General features: G+C 38.5%; 1 protein-coding gene across 4 annotated transcripts in view; it reads left to right on the plus strand.

Moving 5' to 3' along the window:
• The window catches only part of RABGAP1 (RAB GTPase activating protein 1), a 217,273-nt gene that overhangs the window by 166,465 nt on the left and 29,696 nt on the right, over positions 1-21,112 (plus strand). For all 4 annotated transcript variants that reach the window (XM_072631849.1, XM_072631850.1, XM_072631848.1 and 1 more), the window contains exons 14-17: positions 6,907-7,020; positions 12,632-12,706; positions 15,771-15,896; positions 16,904-17,047. In XM_072631849.1, the coding sequence (XP_072487950.1) occupies positions 6,907-7,020; positions 12,632-12,706; positions 15,771-15,896; positions 16,904-17,047 (459 nt within the window). The remainder of the gene's footprint in view (positions 1-6,906; positions 7,021-12,631; positions 12,707-15,770; positions 15,897-16,903; positions 17,048-21,112) is intronic.

Here is a 21,112-nt window from a genome sequence, read left to right on the forward strand (position 1 = left end):
ATGGATGATATGGAAATGTGTTTTGAATGATTTCACATGTATTATTGATATCAAATTGCTTGCCTTCTCAAGGAGGGAGAAGAGGTGATGGGGAGGGAAAGAATTTGAAATTCAAAATTTTTAAAAATGGTTGTTAAAAAGAGCTTTACATGTACCTGGGAAATATTTAATGAAATAAAAATACTTTTTAAAAATTTAATCTCAAAAAACTTGCAGGGCTACCTGAAAGCCATAATCAAGAAAAAACACCTAAACCTCATATTTCAAAAAATAAGAAAGCTGCCCAGATATCTTAGAACCAAAGGGCAAAGTAAAAAAGGAAAAATCCATTCATCTCCTGAAAGAAACTCCCGAATGAAAATTCCTAAGAACGTTACAGTCAAAATCCAGCACTTTCCACTCAAAGAGAAAATGCTGCAAAAGCCAAGAAAAAGTGAAGTAGTGAGGAATCACAGTCAGGATCACCTATGATTTAGCAGCACCACAGTAAAGGAGTAGAGAGCTTGGAATATGATATTCCAGAAAGCTAAACATTACAGCCAAGAATAACTTACCTAGCAAAACTGAAAATAATCCTACAGGGGAAAATGGATTTTTAATGGAACAAAGGACTTCCAAGCATGAACTTCAAACCTAGGAGTTAAGAGAAACATAAAATGGCAAATATGAAATGAACATTGATCAAGGACTCAAAAAAGATAAACTGCTTACATTATAATATGGGAAATTGATAATTGTCCCCACTGAACCTTATCATCATCAGGGGTCCTAGAGAGAATCTAATTAGAGAGAAGTCCTAAGAGTGGTTCTGTTATATCTTGATGATTAAAAGAAGAATGGAAAGGGAGGGGAAGAGATACTCTGGGGAATGGGAAGGAGAATGCTAGAGGGAGTGGTGGGTGGCCATGGAATGACATGTACTATTCAAATCAGGGACCCAGAGCAGTCTCAGGAAATTCTGCTTATGGAATCCAGACACCCATGTCCTATGTGGTATTGAAGGAATTTTTGCTTAAATGTGGGTTGTGATAGATAGCCTTTGAGGTTTGTTCTAAGTCTGAGATTCTATGATTCTGAACCAAGGGATTAAAAATAAAAGCTCAGTTAAAAATAATTCATATCCTCCTAAATCTAGGTCCAGCCCTTACTTATCACTGGATACTACCTACCTGCACTTTTTAAAATGGCTAATTTTGTTTACTCTAAAGGAATTCAATATCATATGTAGTTCTTGAAATGAAATGAAGGAGGTTCTTGAATGGGACAATGGGTAGAATCCTCTACTTGTAATTAGAAGACTCAGAGTTGAATCTCAGCTCTGCTACCTGTCTTATGGCATCAGTTAACTCAATTTACCTTGCTTAATGTTAACTCAGTTTTCTTTGACCAGGGATCATAGCATTTACATTGCCTAACTCACAGAATGACAGTATCAGAAGCTACCTAAGCTCCCATTTCATCCAGCCCATCTCTGAACTTTCCAAATTGTAACCTGCTATAAAAACTATAATTTTAAGCTCTTTATACACCAGGAACTACATATGTTTTTTACTTATTGTATTTATAACACTATTCACTGACATAGGGTAAAGCCACAGAATTGCAGTGCTGAAATAGATCTTTTAATAGAACTTAGCAGAATGTAAAATTTCAAAGCTGGAAGAAACTTTAGGACATAGGTAATAAGGACTCAGGTAGAATAAATGACAGAGCTGCAGGGGACTGTAGGATAGAACGTTGGTATATCAAATCTATAAGAAACCTTAGAGAAAAACACTTCTGAATCAGATGAGAAAACTGAAACACAAAGAAAGGCTTTTGTGGTTTGTTCAAGGTCACACAGACCACAAGAGAGGTAGAACTGGACCCCGGATCTTTTGATTCTAGTCCAGTCCTCTGTCCGCTTGGACCATGTTCATGGTCTTCTCTCCTGAAAGAACATTTCACTTCAGAAGTTTCTCGTTCACATCCGTTGCCTACTAAGCATGGCACCTTTTAAACTCCTATTCCATTCTTTTTCTTTATTTTAATATTCTAGTTTTGTTTTAGGTTAGAGAATGAAATGGAGCAAAGAAAACCATCCTGGTGTTTTAGTGCTGTGATAGGTATAGTTCAGTAAAATTTGGTTTTGTTTTTATTATTACATGATCACACTGAATGCATGTATATAGGAATCATGAGAAAAGGGATCTTTGTCATTTCAGCCACAGGCTGTTCTAGGAGAGCTATTCTTTCCAAGACTGGCTTATTTCTCATGGCATTCCTCCACTGCTTTTTCTTTGAGTCTTACTTCCTTTTTCTTCCTGCCATTCTTAGCTTTCTGTTTTTCAGCCTGAGTTTATGGAAGGGTGTGTATTCAAAAGGGTTTCCTCCTGTTCCCAGTGCCCTGCTAATGCTGAGAAGTTACCCAGCAGGCCAATTCTCACAGCAAGGGATAAAAATAGCCCACAAGAAAAAAAGGTTACACAATGTGGGGCTGCAAGGGTTTGTACTAACCAGGCATCTTTCAGAGCCAGGATTAGGGGAAGAACAAACATGGTCCTAACTTTATCATTTCCTTAGATTTTTCCCTGCACAAAGTGTTTACCAGCAGCCTTAACAGATGTGAAGTAGAGCACCAGGAAACAAGCGAACCTCTCTGTTCCTCTCTGTTGTGTTATGCACACAAAAGAGACATCAGGAACAGGACACAGTGAAAATAGTGGACTAGATATTATTTGAACAGTATGATCAGAGTATAAGCTTTGTTGCCCTTCCTATGTGGGCACAACCAGTTTTATCTTTAACTTCACTCAGAGTTGAAATATTAGTGCTGATACTCTTAGACTATAAGTTCCATATGAGCAGGACTATGTAGAAAGAATATATTATAACTGGGAATGAAAGAGGTGAAAAGGATTTTGGAGAATCCCAGTATTTCCCAAATGGTATAACTAGAACCCAGTTGAAAAGATAATCCTTGACCCAAAGAAGATTACAAGCTTGTTTATATTTCCCACATTTATACAGTCTAGTTTTAAATAACCATTTGTTAAGCACCTGCAGTGTTCCAGACCTTGTGCTAGACCCTACCAGAGGTAAAATTGACAAGGCACTCATGTTTTATCTGAGGAAATATGTACACCAATAAGTAAATAATAAAGATAATTGTTGTTGAGGGAGGGAAGCAGTAGTGGCCCATGGGGACCAAGAGGGAAGATAGGAAAGATTCATGTAGAAAGTGGCACTTGAGCTGACCTTAAGAGGTAGGGGTGATGCAGAAGGTGAAAAGGAACAAAGCTAGGGTGGTGGCTGTGTGAGGAGGGAGAAGGGAACAGATGGGAAGTTGTAGAAGTTGACTTGACAGTATTTGACAACTGACTGGATATGTAGGGTGAGATAAAATAAAGACTTGAAGATGACTGAAGTTACAAACGTACCCTACAGAAAGATGGTGAAACCCTCGACCTAGGGAAGTTATTCCAGCCAGACTGTACTACTTTGTGGTTCCCTGATCTCATTCTGACCTTTCTCCCTCTTTGTACATTTGCATAGGCCTTGAATGAACATCTCAGTGTTGGTTAGAAATCCTTTCCTTCCTTTGAGCTTCAACTTGAAATGTTGCTCTCCTATATAAAGATTTCTGTGAACTTCCATCTACAAGTGATCCCTCCTTCCTCAGTCTCTCATGCCTCCCTGTTTAGCTGTGCCTTTGCACTTAGAATGATTCTTGAAGTCAGAAGTTGTCATTTTCATCATTGTTTGCACAGTGCCTTGTGCTTAATAAATGTTCATTCATTCAACAAACATTTATTTAACAGCTTACAAGTTCGGGGTTTCATATATTAGAAATTCAGGGCAATACAGAGATAAATAAGACTCAGTCCCTACCCTTAAAAGGATAACAATATAATGGAGGTAGGACATAAATAAAATTCATATCAGAATACAATAAATGACTACAGGGAGTATAAAGTGCTATATAACAGCATGCTGAAAACATGATGAATTACAGTAAGGGATTTGGGGGAGTCTTTAACTTCTTGGTCATATGGTACATAAGAGTCAAAGACATTAAATTTCTTATGGGAAGAGTAGGTTGTTAAGTATTACTGTTTTCTCTCATCTCTTTGTTCTTATCCTATCTCCCTGTGTGTCAGTTAAAGTTAGTTAAAATTTATGTATTCCATTTGTTTGCTTTATGGCCTGGCTGAATAAAGTATGTTACCCATGGCATTAATTTTTTTTATGTTTTTTTTAAAATAGCTAACAGTCTTAAATAGGTGTACTTCTGAAGACCTTTTTCTCCCTGTTCTTTAAGTGCCATTTTGTATCATTGTGTTAAATTGGTATTATTCCCGCTTTACAGATAAGGAGACGTAAATCTTGATTGGTTAAATAACTTGTCCAAGATCATAAACTAGTAACTAAAAACATCCAGAGCTCAAAGCCAGGTCTTTTTGCCTCCAAGTCTAGCATTTGTTTTGTTGTATCGTGTTGCTTCTCTCTTCACCCTCCTGCTTCTAAATGTGTATTTACCACAGTTATACCAAGAGTCAGATGTAAAGAAAGCATTTGTAAGATGATATTCAAAATAACCTTGAAGATAAACATGGGAAAATTAACACTTTTACAGATTTTTCTCAGCTTGCCTTCCCTTTGCATCCATCAGTTTAGATTATACTGAAAGGAAATCCCATAGTGTTTTACACTAACCCACCTGTAAATTATTTCTGAGCCTACAAGAACATTCCTAGAGAAGCCAGAGGAAAGCATCACCCTACCTTAACCCTTTAAAGTTTACAAATCATTTTCCTCATAACATTGTGAGGCAAATATTCCTAGTCTTATCTGTGTTTTACAGATGAATAAGCTAAGAATAATGTGAAGTCAGTTCATGTTGGAACAGGCTTTTGGGTTTCATTTTGACTATAGAATGAAGTTATAAGGGAAGATAAATTTTGTGGTCTTTTCAGAGAGATTGCAAAACAATCTGCTGAGCTTCAGTAGGCACTTAACATGTGACTAGATAGATACATACATGTATGCGTACATATACACATACATAAACTACATAAAGGAACAAATGTTGAAGCTACTAAGATGCCCAGTAAATCTTATGGAGAGATGGATACTGATATTTGTTACACTTCAGTTAAAATTGGGGTGAGGATAGCTAACCCTCCCTGGAGTTTCACTCCTTGACCAAAACAGGAAAATTTCATCTTAATCTTTTCCCGTATCCTGTTTGGCTGAGTCCCTCTGGCATTTAGCACTTCAGTTTCCACAGTAAGCAGACTGCTATCTGTGAGCAGATCTTCATTTTTACCATGTTTGCCTTTAGGACACTCAAGAGTCATCCTTCCCATGTACAAGCTTTGGTATATGGGCCTTGTGCCAAGGGGTCATTTAAGCCTCTGTGGAACCAATTGCCCAGCCTCTCCACCCCCACTCCACTTTCTTGGCAGTCACAAGCAGTAAGGGAGAACAAACCTTTTCTGACATGAATATGCTGACTGTTCACCTCTTCCCTTGAGACATTAGGTTAGGTTAATTCCTATGGGAAATTTGTTTTGGAAAGCTCCTTTTCCCTCATGCAAACCAAAAGGTCACCAGTCCTTTTCTTTTTTAGAAACAGCAGTTTTTTGCTGTGGGGATATGAGACATGGTACAGTATTGGGCAGGACAGGCATTAATGCTGTTTTGGTGAAAGGGTTGGTCTATCACAACTTCTGCTGATTCTAGAGCTCTCAGACAGGACGCTGGCTGTAAATTATTTGTCATAGTCCTTCACTTAAAGGACTCTAATACCCCATCCTAATAGACATAGAATTCTATGCCAATAGAGTGTAAGCTCTAAGTGTCTTGCTAAGATGGAAAACCGTAAAGGGACTAATGATGGGTAGTCCAATGACCAACCTAGCTACATTTGGACATTCACAAGCCAAGAGGACCATAGGTTGATAAATTTTTCATCCACTTCATCTCTGCATTTACCAAGTTGTAGAGGGATTATGGTGGGGGTACCCATACTGATGAAAAAACAGTTCCGTTGATGAGGGTTGGAAGAGGGATGGAGTGAGATCCCCGCAAAGACCAGACTACAGGGGCAGGTTTCCTGGAATGAATTCGCAGACTCAAGCATTCTTGAGGTCAAGGTAAAGATTTATTATGCTTTTCAGCGGTCAAGAGTTCTTAGGGAACCTGCAACCTTAGAAGGGTACAGCTAAAGTTTATATAGGATATTCTATAGTAAAATATGTGCCAGATATGCTAATTAGGTGATTCAGGATGGGATTAGGGAGTAGCTAAGAAGTGATTAGTTCTTAAAGGAACATGCCCTTTTGGTATCTACTGTACAGGTATTTTACCTAGAGTTCATCCAGAAATAGCCCAAGGTGGGACTACATGGAGGTATGGTTTTAGGCCTGAAATGTCACTAAGTCAACTAGAGGTCAGGACTGACTAAGGAATACCAGGGTGCTCTCATCAGTGTCTTGTTAGACAAGATAAATGTAAGGGAGTATACGTATGTCTAAGTCTGGGATACATATGATTGGTCGGTGAGTAGTAATGTTGTTATGACCCAGTACACAGCCCATTCAGCCAGTACACAGCTGGTTCAGACTAATAAATTCTATGAGTGCAGCTGGGCTACTGTATCAGGAAAAGAGATGAAAGTTTTGCTAGGGCAGACTGTGTACTTGGGCTGGGGAGAAACTCCATGGGATGGTATTATGAGGCTAGGGATAAATGTGCTTTTTAAAGAGAAATGTGATTTTAGAATTGGGGTCCAAGCACATGCACCCAAGCACCCCATCAACACGAAGCAACCTCAGAGAGATAAGGCCCGCAAATTAGCAATTTGCAAACCATACCATTTGACTGCTTAATAATGAAAACTTTTTCTGTTTTGTATTTCCATAGGAATCTCCCCAGGACAGTGCTATCACTAGGGATATTAACCGTACATTCCCGGCTCATGATTACTTTAAGGACACAGGAGGAGATGGCCAAGATTCCTTATATAAAATATGCAAGGTAAACAAAGTTTTTTTTGTTTTTGTTTTTTGTTTTTTTAGTGGGTTTGAAATCAAAGGTACTTCCAAATTGGTACCTCAGTTTCGTAATAAGTTTTGAGAAATCACAGCCCAAATTGTGGTAAAGGATCTCAGTAATAAGGAGCCAGCTCTTTGGATATGGTTCTTGATTTTAATTATGAATCTTTAAGTAGCAGTGGAAGCAAAGACAAGAGGAATATCTGTTTAAACTACTTTTTAAATACCAGAGATTACTAGCAAATTGTCATTTTTCTCCTCTATGATCTAAATACTTTGTCCGACTAGAGCATTTCAGGGTTCAAGTTGTTTTCTGCTCCACTTCTACATTTAGAAATCTTCCTGAATTAATTTCAAAAAATTTAAAGCAGAAAGAGATCTTAGGGATCATCAAGTCCATCACCTCTTCAGATGAGGAAACTGAGGCTTAGCAAGGTGAAGTGACAATATGAAGGTGTGATTGATGAGTGCCTCACATGGTCCACCACAGCTAGGCTTTCTGCTGCCGGCTTCACTTCATGCCTCCCAACCCCTCACAGTTCTGAAATCACAATCCAGTCCACACTGCCACTGTCACTAGACAGGATATGAGGATATATCTGTCAATCTGTGAGTCCACCCACCATCCTTGTCACTTTCCAAACCCAAATGCCCTTCCCTGGACACCACTCCCTTATTCATGTTGTCTTCCCCTGTTAGAATGTCAGCTTCTTTTGTATTTGTGTCCCCTGAACTTAGCACAGTGCTAGCTAGCCCCTGGTAAACACTATATAAATGATTTTTTTTATTCATTTATTGCCCCAGGTAAGACAATTTTTAAGTAACATAATGGATATTCAAAGCCCTCTCTCTTAATCAACATCCAGAGCTTTTTCCGATAGATGATGAATTCTTAAGAAATATTTTATATCTCAGAAGCTTCATTTTTATTGAAAGGTTATGAACTCTTTTGAAATGATTATTGTCTCTCTAGGTGTGTTCATTTAGCACCTTCACCCAAGATGTGGTAAATCAATCAAAAATCATTTATTGAGTCTTTATTATGTGCTAGGCTTTGTGGTAAGTGCTAAAGATGCAAAAAGGAGTAAAAACATTCTCTGCACTCAAGGAACTTACAGTCTAATGGGGGAGACAAATAAACATAGATCTTTACAAAATGTAAATAAATAAGTATAAATGCAAATGGCAGTAAATGTTTATTTCTATAAAATATCAAATGCAGTGAAATGGGATAATAGTGTATTAAATTGTAACAATTTGTTAAGAGTTTGGGGCACATTACCCACTTTTGTTACAATGAGTTTTATACTCTGTACTTTACATTCAAACCTATTTCCTGAAACATGTAAGGCTGGGAACAGAGGAGAGGTTTTCAGTGTTCCTGCAACCAGAGATTGCATTTTGGTGCTTTATTATTCTTTTTTTCAGTTAGTTAGCAAGCCATTAGTGGACATCTTCTATATACTTAGTCACTGTGGAGCAGCCAGGAAAAATATCAACTCCTCATCTCACGTCACCTAGATGCCTTCTGCCACCATCTCCTCCTTTACTCCCATCTCTCATGAAGAGTTAGCCCTTCTCCTTCCCAAGGCAGATCCCTCTTTATATACCATTAATCTCATTCCATCTCATATTCTCCAGCACATTATCCTCACTTTCACACTTTTCTTCCATCAGTCTCCATGTCTGCTGTCTGCTTTTTTATTTACAAACATCCCCTTGTCTCTCCCATCCTCAGAAACCCCACACTTGACCTATCTCCATTAACTGTTATCCCATATTTCTCCTTTTTTGTGGCTAAACTACTTTAGGAGGCCATCTACAAAGATGCCTCCACTTATTCTCCTCTCACTTTTCTCTTAACTCTCAACAGTCTGACTTCTGACCTCATCATTCCACCAAAATTGCTGTTTCCAAAGTTTCTGATGCTTTCTTAAATGCCAGATCTAGTGATCTTTTCTTGATTCTCATTCTCTTTGACACTCATTCAATTTCTTGTAATACTTTCTTCTCTCTAGGTTTTCATGACATTATGCTCTCCTAGTGCTGCTTCTTCCTACTTCACCGCTCTTTCTCAGTCTTTTGCTGGCTTTTGATTCAGTTTGCACCCACTAGCCATCGATGTTAGGGCAAACTAGGTGGCACAGTGGATAGAGCATGGGATTGGAATTGGTAAGACTCATCTTCCTGAGTTCAAATATGGCCTTAGACATCTACTAGCTGTGTGACTCTGGGCAAGTCACTTAACCCTGTTTTCCTCAGTTTCCTCATCTGTAAAATGATCTGGAGAAGGAAATGGCAAACCACGCCAGTATCTATGCCAAGAAAACCCTAAAAGGGGTCACAAAGAGTCAGACACGACTGAAAACAACTGAACAACAACAAACTGTGGATGTCCCTGAGGGTTTTTTCCTGGACCCTCTTCTCTTCCATTCTGACTTCATCTGTTTATGTGGATTCAATTATTATCTTTCTGCTGATGATTCTCATTATCTACTTATTCAGCCCTAACTTCTTCTGATTTTCAGTCTTGCATCACTTGTTTGCCTATTGGACATTTCAAATTGCATGTCCTATCTTAAACTTAACATGATTAAAACTGAGTTCATCTTTCTTCCTAAACCTTCCCCCCTTCCTGATTTCCCTCTTACTCTTGAAAGTACCATTATCCTCCCAGTTACCAAGGCTCACAACTTAGGTGTACCTAGTTGTCATCCTCAACTCCTCATTCCTCATCCCTGCCCCCGTATTCAGTCTGTTGATAAATCATGTCTATTCTACTCTTGAAACATCTCTTACATACGCCTCTGTCTCTTCTCTTGACATTGCTACCACTTTGATGCAGGCCTTTATCACCTCATGGCTGGACTGTGCAATAACCAGCAGATCTGCCTGCTACAAGTCTTTCCCTACTCCAGTCCATCCTCTTATGAGCTGTCAAAACATGATCTTCCTAAGGCATAGGTCATCCTAAAGCCATGTCATTCCCCTACTGAATAAACTCCAGTGGTTCCCTGTCCCTATAGGGATCCCTAAAGGATCAAATGTAAAATTTTTTCTTTGGTGCTCACAGCTCTTCATAACCTGCCCATCCCCCATCCTTTCTAGTCTTCTTACACCTTACATCTCCTCCACCTCCCAGCCCCCATGTACTTTGCAGTTCATCAGTGTCACTGGCTTCTTGTTCCTCAAATAAAACATTCCATCTCCTGACTCCAGGCATTTTCCCTAGCTGTCCCTCCTGCCCAGATTGTTCTTCATCATCTCCACCTCCTGGCTTCCTTCAAATTCCAGCTAAAATTTCATCTTCTACAGGAAGCCTTTTCAGATCCTCCTTATGCATTCTTTCTGTTGATTATTTTCCATTTATCCTGCATATGACTTGTTTGTACATAGTTTGTATGTTTTGTCTTCTCCATTAGATCGAGTTCCTTGAGAGCAAAGACTTTTACCATTTTTGTAACCTTCAACACTTAGCACAGTACCTGGCATTTGGTATGCAATTAATAAATGCTTATTTATTGACTGACTGATAAGCACACAGGAGATGTCCAAGCAAAGTACTATGGAAAAGGTGAGAAGGGAAAGGAACTTTCCTGTCAAGGAAGGTTTCATGGAGAAGGTAGCACCTGGTCTGAACCTTGAAAGAAGGGGATGGATTTCAATAAATAATAAAAAAATTTATCCAGGTCCTTTTAAGTGCTGAATTGTGTGATACTAATTGTTGTGTTACAGGTATTCAAACTAGAGTTTCTTTTATTTTTAATCTCTTCATCAGATGCTTAAGATGATCATTTCTATCGTATTCTTCTCTTCTAATTATTTTAAGCCAGTCTTCTTTTTTCTCTAATTTGTACTTTACACAGTTATCAATTCTTTGACCACTTTTCCAGAAAAAGAATTATTAAGAATTCACCAAAAAAGAAATAAAAACGTTAAAGCTTCACATGAATCTGTATTGTCTTTTGTTAGCATACAGACTCAGTTTCTCCTGTTGTACCTCATCAGATTGATCAGTAAGGCCACTTTGTGTAGGGAAAAAATTCTGGATTTGGAGTGAGACACTCAGTATCTAATCTCTCCTGTTGCATTGTAAATACCTTGAAGCCAAGGATTGTTGCCATTTTTCATGTTTGTATACTCAGCATCTGACACGTAACAAGTGGCTTCATACATGGCAAACTAAAGCAAATTCAGTTCACTCCACATTTATTGAGCATCCATTGGGTGTAAGGCACAGAGTGCTAGCTAGAAATACAGAGACAAAAATGAAACAGGCCCTACGTTAAGTGAATTCACATTTTATAGGGAAAATACAATATAGATGCACGTAAGTAAATATGAAGTAAAATTTTAAGTCATTTCAAGGAGGAGAGAGTACTAACAGAGGGTGATCAGGAAAAGCCTCAGGTAGTAGTTGGCAGCTGAGTGTGAGATTATATTACATTACTTTAGTGCAGTTGTGAGAAAAGTGCTTCTAAATTGCAGAGCACAAATCTGGAGGCAGACATTTGATTTTTGAGCAATTCAGTGTTAAGTATTTAATACATAATTCCTAAATTTATGTAACCGGATTATGAAAAATTGGATCCAAACCTCTGGAAGTACAATTAAGATGTAATAGAAAAAAAAACTTGTATGCAATTTAATCACATGTTAAACTTTCAAACTCAGGTGGGTTTTTCTTAACCCAATTTTTAAACCTAGTTTTTCTTAAAACTAATTTTATTTTATTAGCACTGTCATCGAACAGTGAATCTTATGCTGGGAGATCTAAAATCCAAACATATTCATATGTTTGCTTTATTGGAATTGGGAGGATCCTAATAAGGAATAAGTGGAAAAATAAACAGGAAGGGATAAAGGGAAGCCTCCTTAGAAATGAATTTATTAGACAGGAAAAAAACATCTCAAATCTATATGAAATTCTCCTTTGTAGTAGAGCTGACACATGAAAACTAAAAAAAAATTTTTTTGTTTTTATAAAGCCCTGAAAAGTAGCTGAAAAGGCCAAAAAAGCCAAAGACTAAAACACTGAGAAATGCTGGGTGTCTGTGTACTTTAGAAGAAAAGGATCTGAGAAGACAGATAGGAATGACAGCCAGTCAAACCTTCAAATATAATATTTTTTTTAAAAAATCACTTTATCAAAAATGTATTACTGTGAGAGTCTTAGGTATGGCTGTGCCCCTCCTACCAGTCAGAGGAAGAAAATGAAATCAGCTTTACCAAGCTTCTCCCTCTCTCTGGTGCATGGTGTTTGATGCTCATTGGCTCTCAGTGAACTGGGCAGGAATAGGTCTAGGATCCATGCTAGATCTAATGAGCTGTCTGATGCTGATGTGATGAATCCTTTCTTCTGACTCAGCTGAATTTCTTCATCTGTAAAATGAGGTTGTTGGATTGGACAATGTTTCCGAGCCCTCCCAGCTCCAACCGACAGGCTAGGAGATGATTGAGCTGGGCAGGATGACACTGTGTCCTTCCCCTGCTTCCCAATCTCCTGAACCAACTGCATTGCTCACAGGCAGGGCCAGTTGCTTTCCTTGATATGTGGGTGATTGGGCATATTAAAATCTGTGTTCTTTTTCCAGGCATATTCTGTATATGATGAAGAGATCGGCTACTGCCAGGGCCAGTCGTTCCTTGCTGCTGTGTTACTTCTGCACGTAGGTGACCAGAGTTTCTCTATTCCAACACATAGCCCTTTCATTCACAACCATTTATTAAGTATTGATCATTTGATAACTTGTGTTAGGTCCAGGAAGAGATGCAAAGGTAGCTAAGCCTTCTGACCTCATGGAGCTAACAGTCTAACAAAAGGGAGAAAATACATGCAGTGAGGTGGCTAGAGCACTGGGCCTGGAATCAGGAAGCACTGAGTTCAAATCCAGCCTCAGACACTTACTAGCTGTGTAACCCTAAGTACGTCACTTTACTCTTCTTGGCCTCCACTTCTTCATTTATAAAGTGGAGTTTTAGCGCCTACCTTCTACTGTTGTTGTCGAGACCAAACGTGATATTGATTGTAAAGCACTTAACGCAGTTGCTGGTGCACAATGAACGCTATATAAATATTAGCTATTATGATACCCTCATGTACAAAAATTAGCCATCAGTTGTACTGTAAAAGACGGTATGATAAAAGCATAAGAATGGTATAGAATACCTTGCAAAGATAAAGGAAAGACAAGGAAAGACTTTCTGCAAGAAGCAACATTTGATCTGGGTCCTGAAAGATGAGTAGGATTTCAAAAGGAAAAAGATTTTGGAGGGTTGGGAAGTATATTCTAGACATGGAATCGTATGATTAAAAACGTAGGAAATCCTGGTGCAGAAAACAACCCAGTTTAACTAGATTGTCACCTTCATGATAGGGAGTAGTGTTAGATGAAGCTGAAAAAGTAGAGAGGTGCCAGATTTCATGGGGCCTTGAATGCCAGGCTGAATTTACCAGACGTAGTGTACCCATATAAACTTAGTCTGGGTTTGTATTTCTATGTGATTTTTTCTTGAATTTGGCAGAAGTGAACAGTATCAGTTTCACACCACTATCAATAAAGTTCTCCATAAAATTTACTTACATAATCACTTCCATGTCGATAAGACGAACTTTGTGAGTACTGCAAAAGTAAGGCAGCCAGGAAATCTGTTTGTACTTTGTCTTTATGACTGAGAGCCTCTGACAGACTTAAAAAAGGAAAGAGTAGTTATAGGCACAGGAAATTCTAAGAATATAAAATTTAGAACTAGAAGAAACCTTAGAGCTCATATTATCCATTCTCTTCGTTTTACAATAGAGGTAACTGAGACTGAAAGAGAGTGACTTGTCCAAGGACACATACACCTAGGAAGTAGCAAGAGCCAGAATTCAAACTCAGCTCACCTGACTCCCAGTCTTGTACTCTTTCCTGCCCTTTCCAGCTTTACATTTGTCATCAGATTTCAGGGTTTTCACAAAATTATCTTGATTGATTTGTTCTTAGCGTTGTGCTTCATATTAGTTTTTCCTAAAATAAGAGATGCAGCAATCATGGTCCCTTTATGAAACAGGTGGATAGTTAACTCCCCCACCATAATGTATGAGTTTTAATCACTGGGAGGATGCTGGTGCTTGCCATGTTGGCTGTATGGAAGCTGTTAGCTCTCTTGTAGTGTCATCATTTAAAATGATGCCAACTCTTTCTCCTGAGTTTATTGAGGCAGAGTATATCACATTCCTCTGCCTTTGGCATTCCTACCCTTCCTGTGAAATGTAACTCACATCCCACCTCTCTAGAAACTCTTCCCTAATCCTCCACATCAGCCTTCCCGCTTTACCTCGTATGGCACTTCATTCTGTTCCTCTGTAATAAAAGCATCCGCTGGGTCCTCATTTGATTCTTACAATGCACTTGGCATGTGATGTTGTGTATTTCCTGATGGCTCCTTGACCTTGGGGAGTTTGTCTTATCTAAGTTTTGAACCTCCTCCCATTCACACCAAGAACAGCATGCACTGTAGATGTTTAATAAGTGTTTGTTTAATGATCAGCGATTCACATTCTGGAGTATTCATATAAATGTTGCCATTCCTAAATAACAATTTATAAATAATAATAAACAATTTATAAATAATAATAATAACAAATTAAATATAAATAATATTAGTATATTACTTATATAATGTATTCATATAATATTTACATATATAAAATATATTAATAAATGTATAATAATAATTATATTATAATAGAATTTTTCTATGATATATTTATATTATATATAGAATACACAGAATATATTGATAATTAATATATTAATTGCTACATTAATAGCTAATGTTAATATATAAATAATAATGCTTACAAATAAATAATAAATAATTTATAAAAAGTCAAGTAAAATTTTTATAGGAGTTTAATTACAGTATAATTGTCATTCATTAGTAAGGCAAACAATCTCTAGCTAGTTATGTCTTTTCTTGTTGAGAGGAGAGTTAACGTTTTTGACAATAAGGAAGCTTCAGTGGATTAGATACTTGATGTGAGAAGGGACAGCTCAGCATAAAAGGAAAAATACTAGATCAGGAATCCAGAGACTGAGGTTCTAGTTCCAGTTTTGATGTTGTTTTGTTCTTTTTAGGTTTTTGGTTTTTGGTGAGGCAGTCAGAGTTAAGTAACTTGCCCAGGGTCACACAGCTAGTAAGTGTCAAGTGTCTGAAGTTGGTTTTGAGCTCAGGGCCGCTGCTCTAGTCACTGTGCTACCCAACTGGCCCTGTTTAGTTCTTTAAGTCTCTATAAAATATGCCTTAAGCAAGTCAGTTCTGTTTTCAAGACCTCGATTTCCCCTCCATAAAATGAAAGATGAGAATTTAAATGGAAAATACAAAGTCCGTTTTTGCCCTGACATTCTTTTGAGTTGATTAGTTTTAAAATGACAAATTCTATTTTCCATGTCTTATGCTCATTCCCAAGATGAACACACACAAAAAAACAGAATTAACAAAATCGTGCTAGCTCTTTACAACATTGGGGTTTAATGTTGCCTCTTTGGCTGAGTTTAAAGAAGAGAGGCTTGTTTTCTCTTGTCAGATCTGACACAAGGTAGGAAATGTAAATGCAGATCTCTGTTTTCTGCCTTTCTGCTTCCTGTCATCCAGATGAGGACATGGAGGCATGAGCTTCATATATTGAAAAGAAGAAAAACTGCTGCAAAATCTGTTTTCTTGTTTGTTTTATCTTTTCTTTAATAGATGCCTGAGGAACAGGCTTTCAGTGTTCTGGTCAAAATCATGTTTGACTATGGACTCAGGGAACTTTTCAAGCAAAACTTTGAAGATTTGCATTGCAAATTTTACCAGTTGGAGCGCCTCATGCAGGTACAGGATCAAACTGCATTTAAAAAATGGTAATTGTCACTGTGCTTTTTCTCAGGCAGACCATGTCTGCAGTGTAATACTCAGTCCAGAGCAAATCCGGAGAAGAGCAGCCAGGATCTGGAAGGGACTGTAGCCCCTGCTGTACAGATGGCAGGCAATCCTGTGGAAGGACAAATGAACAGGAGAACTGCCTGAACTCAGAGAACTGAACTAGAGACAACAATTGGAAATTATGGAAGGGCACAATATAAGGCTCAATATAAGAAAAACTTCCAGATAACCAGAGATATCAAACAGTGAAATGAGTTGTGTTTATTTTGAAATGCTTTCTGTTAGAGGAAAATCACTTTTTTTATGAGACATGTTAGGCCTTGGACTGAAGGAATGACCTTTAGGGTCCCTTCCAACTCTTAAGTTTCTATAATTTGGGTGGGAGAAGTACCACGAGAGGATTTTAATTTTGTCATACATTTCCACATGAAGTTATTTTTTTTGTTTAGCAGCTCTTTTTGCATGTTAATGGTATAAAAGTTAATGGGGTATGATCCTGATGTGTGTGAACTCTTTCTATTTTCATTAACATCCCAAAGGTCAAATGATGTTCAAGGGACTTTATCACAACAAAATCAGTCAAGAAATGTTGTTCACAGAGATCTTTGTTTTTTCTGTTTATGGTTCTTATACTAGAAATAAAGTCAGCTTTTCTAAATATATCCTAACCTGGTAGAGAAAATTAATTTCTTAAGTATTTGGCATTATTTGGGAGGGACTCTTTTCATTCAGAACAAGTTCATAAATTGAATAGCAAGAGAACTGACTTTGCTCCAATTGAATTCCAGATGTTATATTTTCTCAGTGACTGTTCTTACTGCTTTGAAGGGAAAAAATAAGAGAGAACTCTTATGAGTATGTGACTTTCTTATCTTTTTCCTGGCAGATTTAAGAGTGTTCAGAGTGTGAATCAACAGCTGCATTTATCCCCCAAACTAATTAGTTTTCCATTTCAGGAATACATTCCCGACCTGTACAACCACTTCTTGGATATAAGCCTTGAGGCACATATGTACGCTTCCCAGTGGTTTCTTACACTCTTCACTGCGAAATTCCCTCTCTACATGGTCTTCCATATAATTGACCTGCTATTGTGTGAGGTATGTATCCATGACCACACAACTTTGTCTGTATTTTTCAGTCTTCTTTCCACCATTTCAAAGATAACATGGTTATTGTCTTCCTAACTGTTGTTCAGAGCTGGCAAATTGAGGTGTAACAAATAATTCTCCTGTGCCAGATATTCCCATTTTACAAGTCACCTTAAGAAAATTGTTTTATTTCTATGAGCTCCAAAATTCTTATCTGTAAAATGAAGAGATTAGACTAGTTGATCTCTTCCAGTTCAGATAGTCTGTAATTGTATGACTTGTCCAAGGTCTCGAAGTTCATATATGCAGAACTAACATTTTAAGCCAGGGCTAAGTCTGCTGGTGCTCCCTCTCCACCCTCCTGCCAGGGCCACATGCAGTGGACTGTCCTAGGTCCCATGTTGAAAGAGGCTGTGGCGCAGACAGATTTGAGTAAGACATACTTGTATTAAATCCAGTAGGAGAGAGAAAAAAATTTATAAGATCATAGGAATTAGAGTGAAAGAGACCATATGTATCATTTTGTCCAACTCCCTCATTTTATAGGTGATAAAACTAAGGCTTAGGGAAGGGAAGTCAAAAAGTCAATAGTCAGCAGGCATCTAAATGTCTACCATGCACCAAGCCCTGTGCTGAGTGTTGAGGATGCATAGAAAGGCAAAAACAGTCTACTTCAAGGAACTTACACAACCCTTTAACTCCAAATCCTGTTCAACACTGGGGATATAAAGAAAGGCAAGACCAAAATGTCCTCTCAAGGAGCTCACAGATTGATGGAGGAAACAACATGTAAATGATTATGTACCAAAAATGTCCAGGGTAAATTGGAGATAATCACAGAGGGAAAGCTTCCCCAAGCTGACCAAGAAAAGCCACAGAAGATGGATTTTACATGGCACTTGAAGGAAGACAAGGAAGCTAGGAGGTAGAGAAAAGGAGGGAAAGTGTTACAAATGTAGGGAGTAGTCAGTGAGCAGGCATGGAGTGTTGTTGTACAGGGAACAAAAAGAATGTTGCTGGATCATAAAGTATGTGGAAGTGTGTAAAGCATAAAGGTAGGAAGTGGCATGATTTTAAGGAGCTTTAAAAGCTAAACAAGATGTTTGATCCTAGAGGTAATAGGGAACCAGCCAGTAAACATTTATTACACACTTGCTGTATATGCCAGGCTCTGTGCTAAGTAGTGAAGATACAAAGGCAAAAGGCAACCCATGCTTTTGAGGATCTCCTAATCTCATGGGGGAAGGAGAGTCCCCAGTACAGGTGCATGTTGAAGACCTGCAGCTGTGGATAGTGGTGAGCTGTCTAGACCGGGTCACCTCCTTAAATGGAGGATCTGGGAGAGTCTACACTATCTACCCTCCATCAGAGGAAAAGAGGGTTCTCAGAGTTAGGGAGTAATGAAAAGTAGTAAGTTTCAGAGTAACAAAGGAGTTACTAGAGACATTAGTGAAAACCAGGCACATCAGCTGGGTGGAAGAGGAGGGGATGCACTGGCATTTATCAAGTAGGTTAGTCATAGCTAAACTTTAGGAAGATCGTTTTGATAGCTAAGTGGAGGATGGATTGGACAGAGAGAGACTAGAGACTGGAGGCAGGGAAACCAACTTGTAGGCTCTTGCAGTATGCAGGTGTGAGATGAAAAGACCTTCACCAGACTGGTAGCTATATCAGAGGTGAGAAGGGGATGTATTCAGGAGAGGTTTCAAAGGACTTGACAACAGATTTCATATATGGAACAAGTGCGAGTCAGGAGTTGTTGAGGATGACACCTAGTTTACAAGCATGGGTAAAAGGGAAATTAAGAAGGGTTTGGAGTTAGTTCTCTTTTGGACATTTTGAGTTTAAGATCCAAATTGAGATAGCCAACAGGCATAAAGGGTGATACAAGATTGGAGAAGATGAGAGAGTTTAGGGCTAAATAAGTAAATCTGAGAAACACTGACATAGAGATTGTCATTTAATCCATGGGAACTAATGAAATCACCAGATGAAATAGTATAGAGGGAAAAGAAAAGAAAGGGTCTTTGGATTTGACCCTTAAAAGGGATCTTTGGAGACAGCGGATTTTAGTTGAATGATGAGGCTAGAAACCTGACTGTTGAGGATTTACAATCAAGCAAAAAGAGAGGGGAAGATGAGAGGGAGGGACAAGGTGGGAGGAAACACCTATTATAGCTAACTTTCTCAAGGAGTTTGGCCATGAAAAGGAGGAGAGATATAGGACAGTGTTCAGAAGTGGAGTGCTGACAATAGGATGTTCGAACCAAGGAAGGAGTTTTTAAGAATGGTGGAGATAGAAGTGTGTTTTTAGGCAGAGAAACAGCCTAATAGGTATGTTTTAGGAAAACAACCAGTAGACAGGGAAAGATTGAAGTTTAGTGACAGAGGGGAGATGATAGAGGAAGCAATCTTCTGGAGACCACAGAATGGAAGGAATAAAGGCTAAGTGTAGAGGGGTTTGCCTTGGCAAGGAGAAGGGCCATCTCCTCATATGACGCAGATGAAGCAGAAGATAGTGAGGGAAAATAGATCTGAGTAAAGTGGAGTGAAGAGGAGAAAAGAGGGAGCTGTAGGCTAATGGTGTCAGTTTTGCCTGAGATTATGTACAAAAAGCCAAAATTCAAACCCAGCCTACCAAGTCTAGTGCTCCTTTCCACTGCAGTACACTGGCTTCTACTTTGTAGTTTGCTGGATCCCAGGGGAGGACACAGAAAATAAGAATTATTTCTTACCATCAAGGAATTTACAGTCTCGTGTCTAAAGGGGTAGAAACTGAGATGTTCACAAATGAATGAAATGTAAATTAGGTTTTGTAAATGTGTAAGAGGATTATAGAGTCGTAGGAGTTCAGATGAGAGAGAAGTCCTTTCCAGATGGGGGGATCAGTAAAAGTTTCATAAAGGAGCCTTAAAGGAGGATAGGTAGGATATCAACAAATGAAGTGAAGAGAATGGCAAAAGGTGTTCTTTGTATTCAATGCAAGCAAAGGCAAAGGAATTTCCTAGTTTCTTATTCAGTGATCCACATAAATTTGTCAGCTCTCCATTGCACTTATAGAGATGGAGTGGGACAAAGCCATTCAGGTGTACAAGAGAGGGATGTTAGGTCCAGGAAAGAATACTATTATAAGGAAGGAGGAGAAAAGAGGAAGGTTTGTACACATGTAGGCCTTAAAGTGGTTTCTTAGTCACCACATGAATCTGACTGAAAGGCAGTGTGGTATCCTGGAATGACTACTGAACTTACAATGAAAAGATGTGAATTTCAATCTTAGTTCTAGCAGTAGCTTTGTGTTTCTTGGGTGAGTCACTTTCTCCCTCTTGATCTCAGTTTCCTCATCTTTAAAATATACAGATAACTTCTAAGCTCCCTTACTCCTACAAAAGTCTATGAAGTACTTTCCCTTTCTGATGGTCTGTTTGCTACTCTGTAACATCAGGATCACATTGATCTAAAAGAACTTTTGGGAGAAAAAGGCTTTATAAAAACTGGTAAAGGTTATGGAAATTTTGGTTTTTACTTCCCTGATTCTTTTTAATGTCTTATTTTCATATCATGGTCATGTCGAAATAGTGAATCCTCATCATGAGTCCTCCCTTGTGACAAAATGCCAAATGACACCAACCATCACAGTAAATTCTGGCTATTACATTAGGAGCCAAAGACTTGTTTCATGTTTCCTGAGAGAAGACAGTATGATAAAGACCACTTCCACTGAGCCCTTACTCTGCTTCGTCCCCACAGGACAGAACAAGGAACAATGGGTAGAAGTTATGGAGAGGCAGTTCAGCGTACATGTCCTTTGTATTAGAGCCATCCACAGGTCTAGTGAGTTGCCAGAAGGTAGTAGCTTTCCCAGTCTTGAAGGTCTTTCAGCAGAGGGTAGCTGGCCACTTGTCAGGGATGTTGTAGAGGGGATTCCTCTTCAGGATGTTAGAGAACCTCAGAGAGCTCTTCCACCTCAGAGGTTCTATTACTTCAGTTCATGGGAGTAAGAAAGGGTACATCAACTGTTTGGACAGAGGTGCCCCAAGTGTGACACACTGCCAACAAAGCATTGAAGTCTTTGCA

The sequence above is a fragment of the Notamacropus eugenii genome, chromosome 1 (assembly GCF_028372415.1).
Source record: "Notamacropus eugenii isolate mMacEug1 chromosome 1, mMacEug1.pri_v2, whole genome shotgun sequence".
Classification (NCBI taxonomy): Eukaryota; Metazoa; Chordata; class Mammalia; order Diprotodontia; family Macropodidae; genus Notamacropus; species Notamacropus eugenii.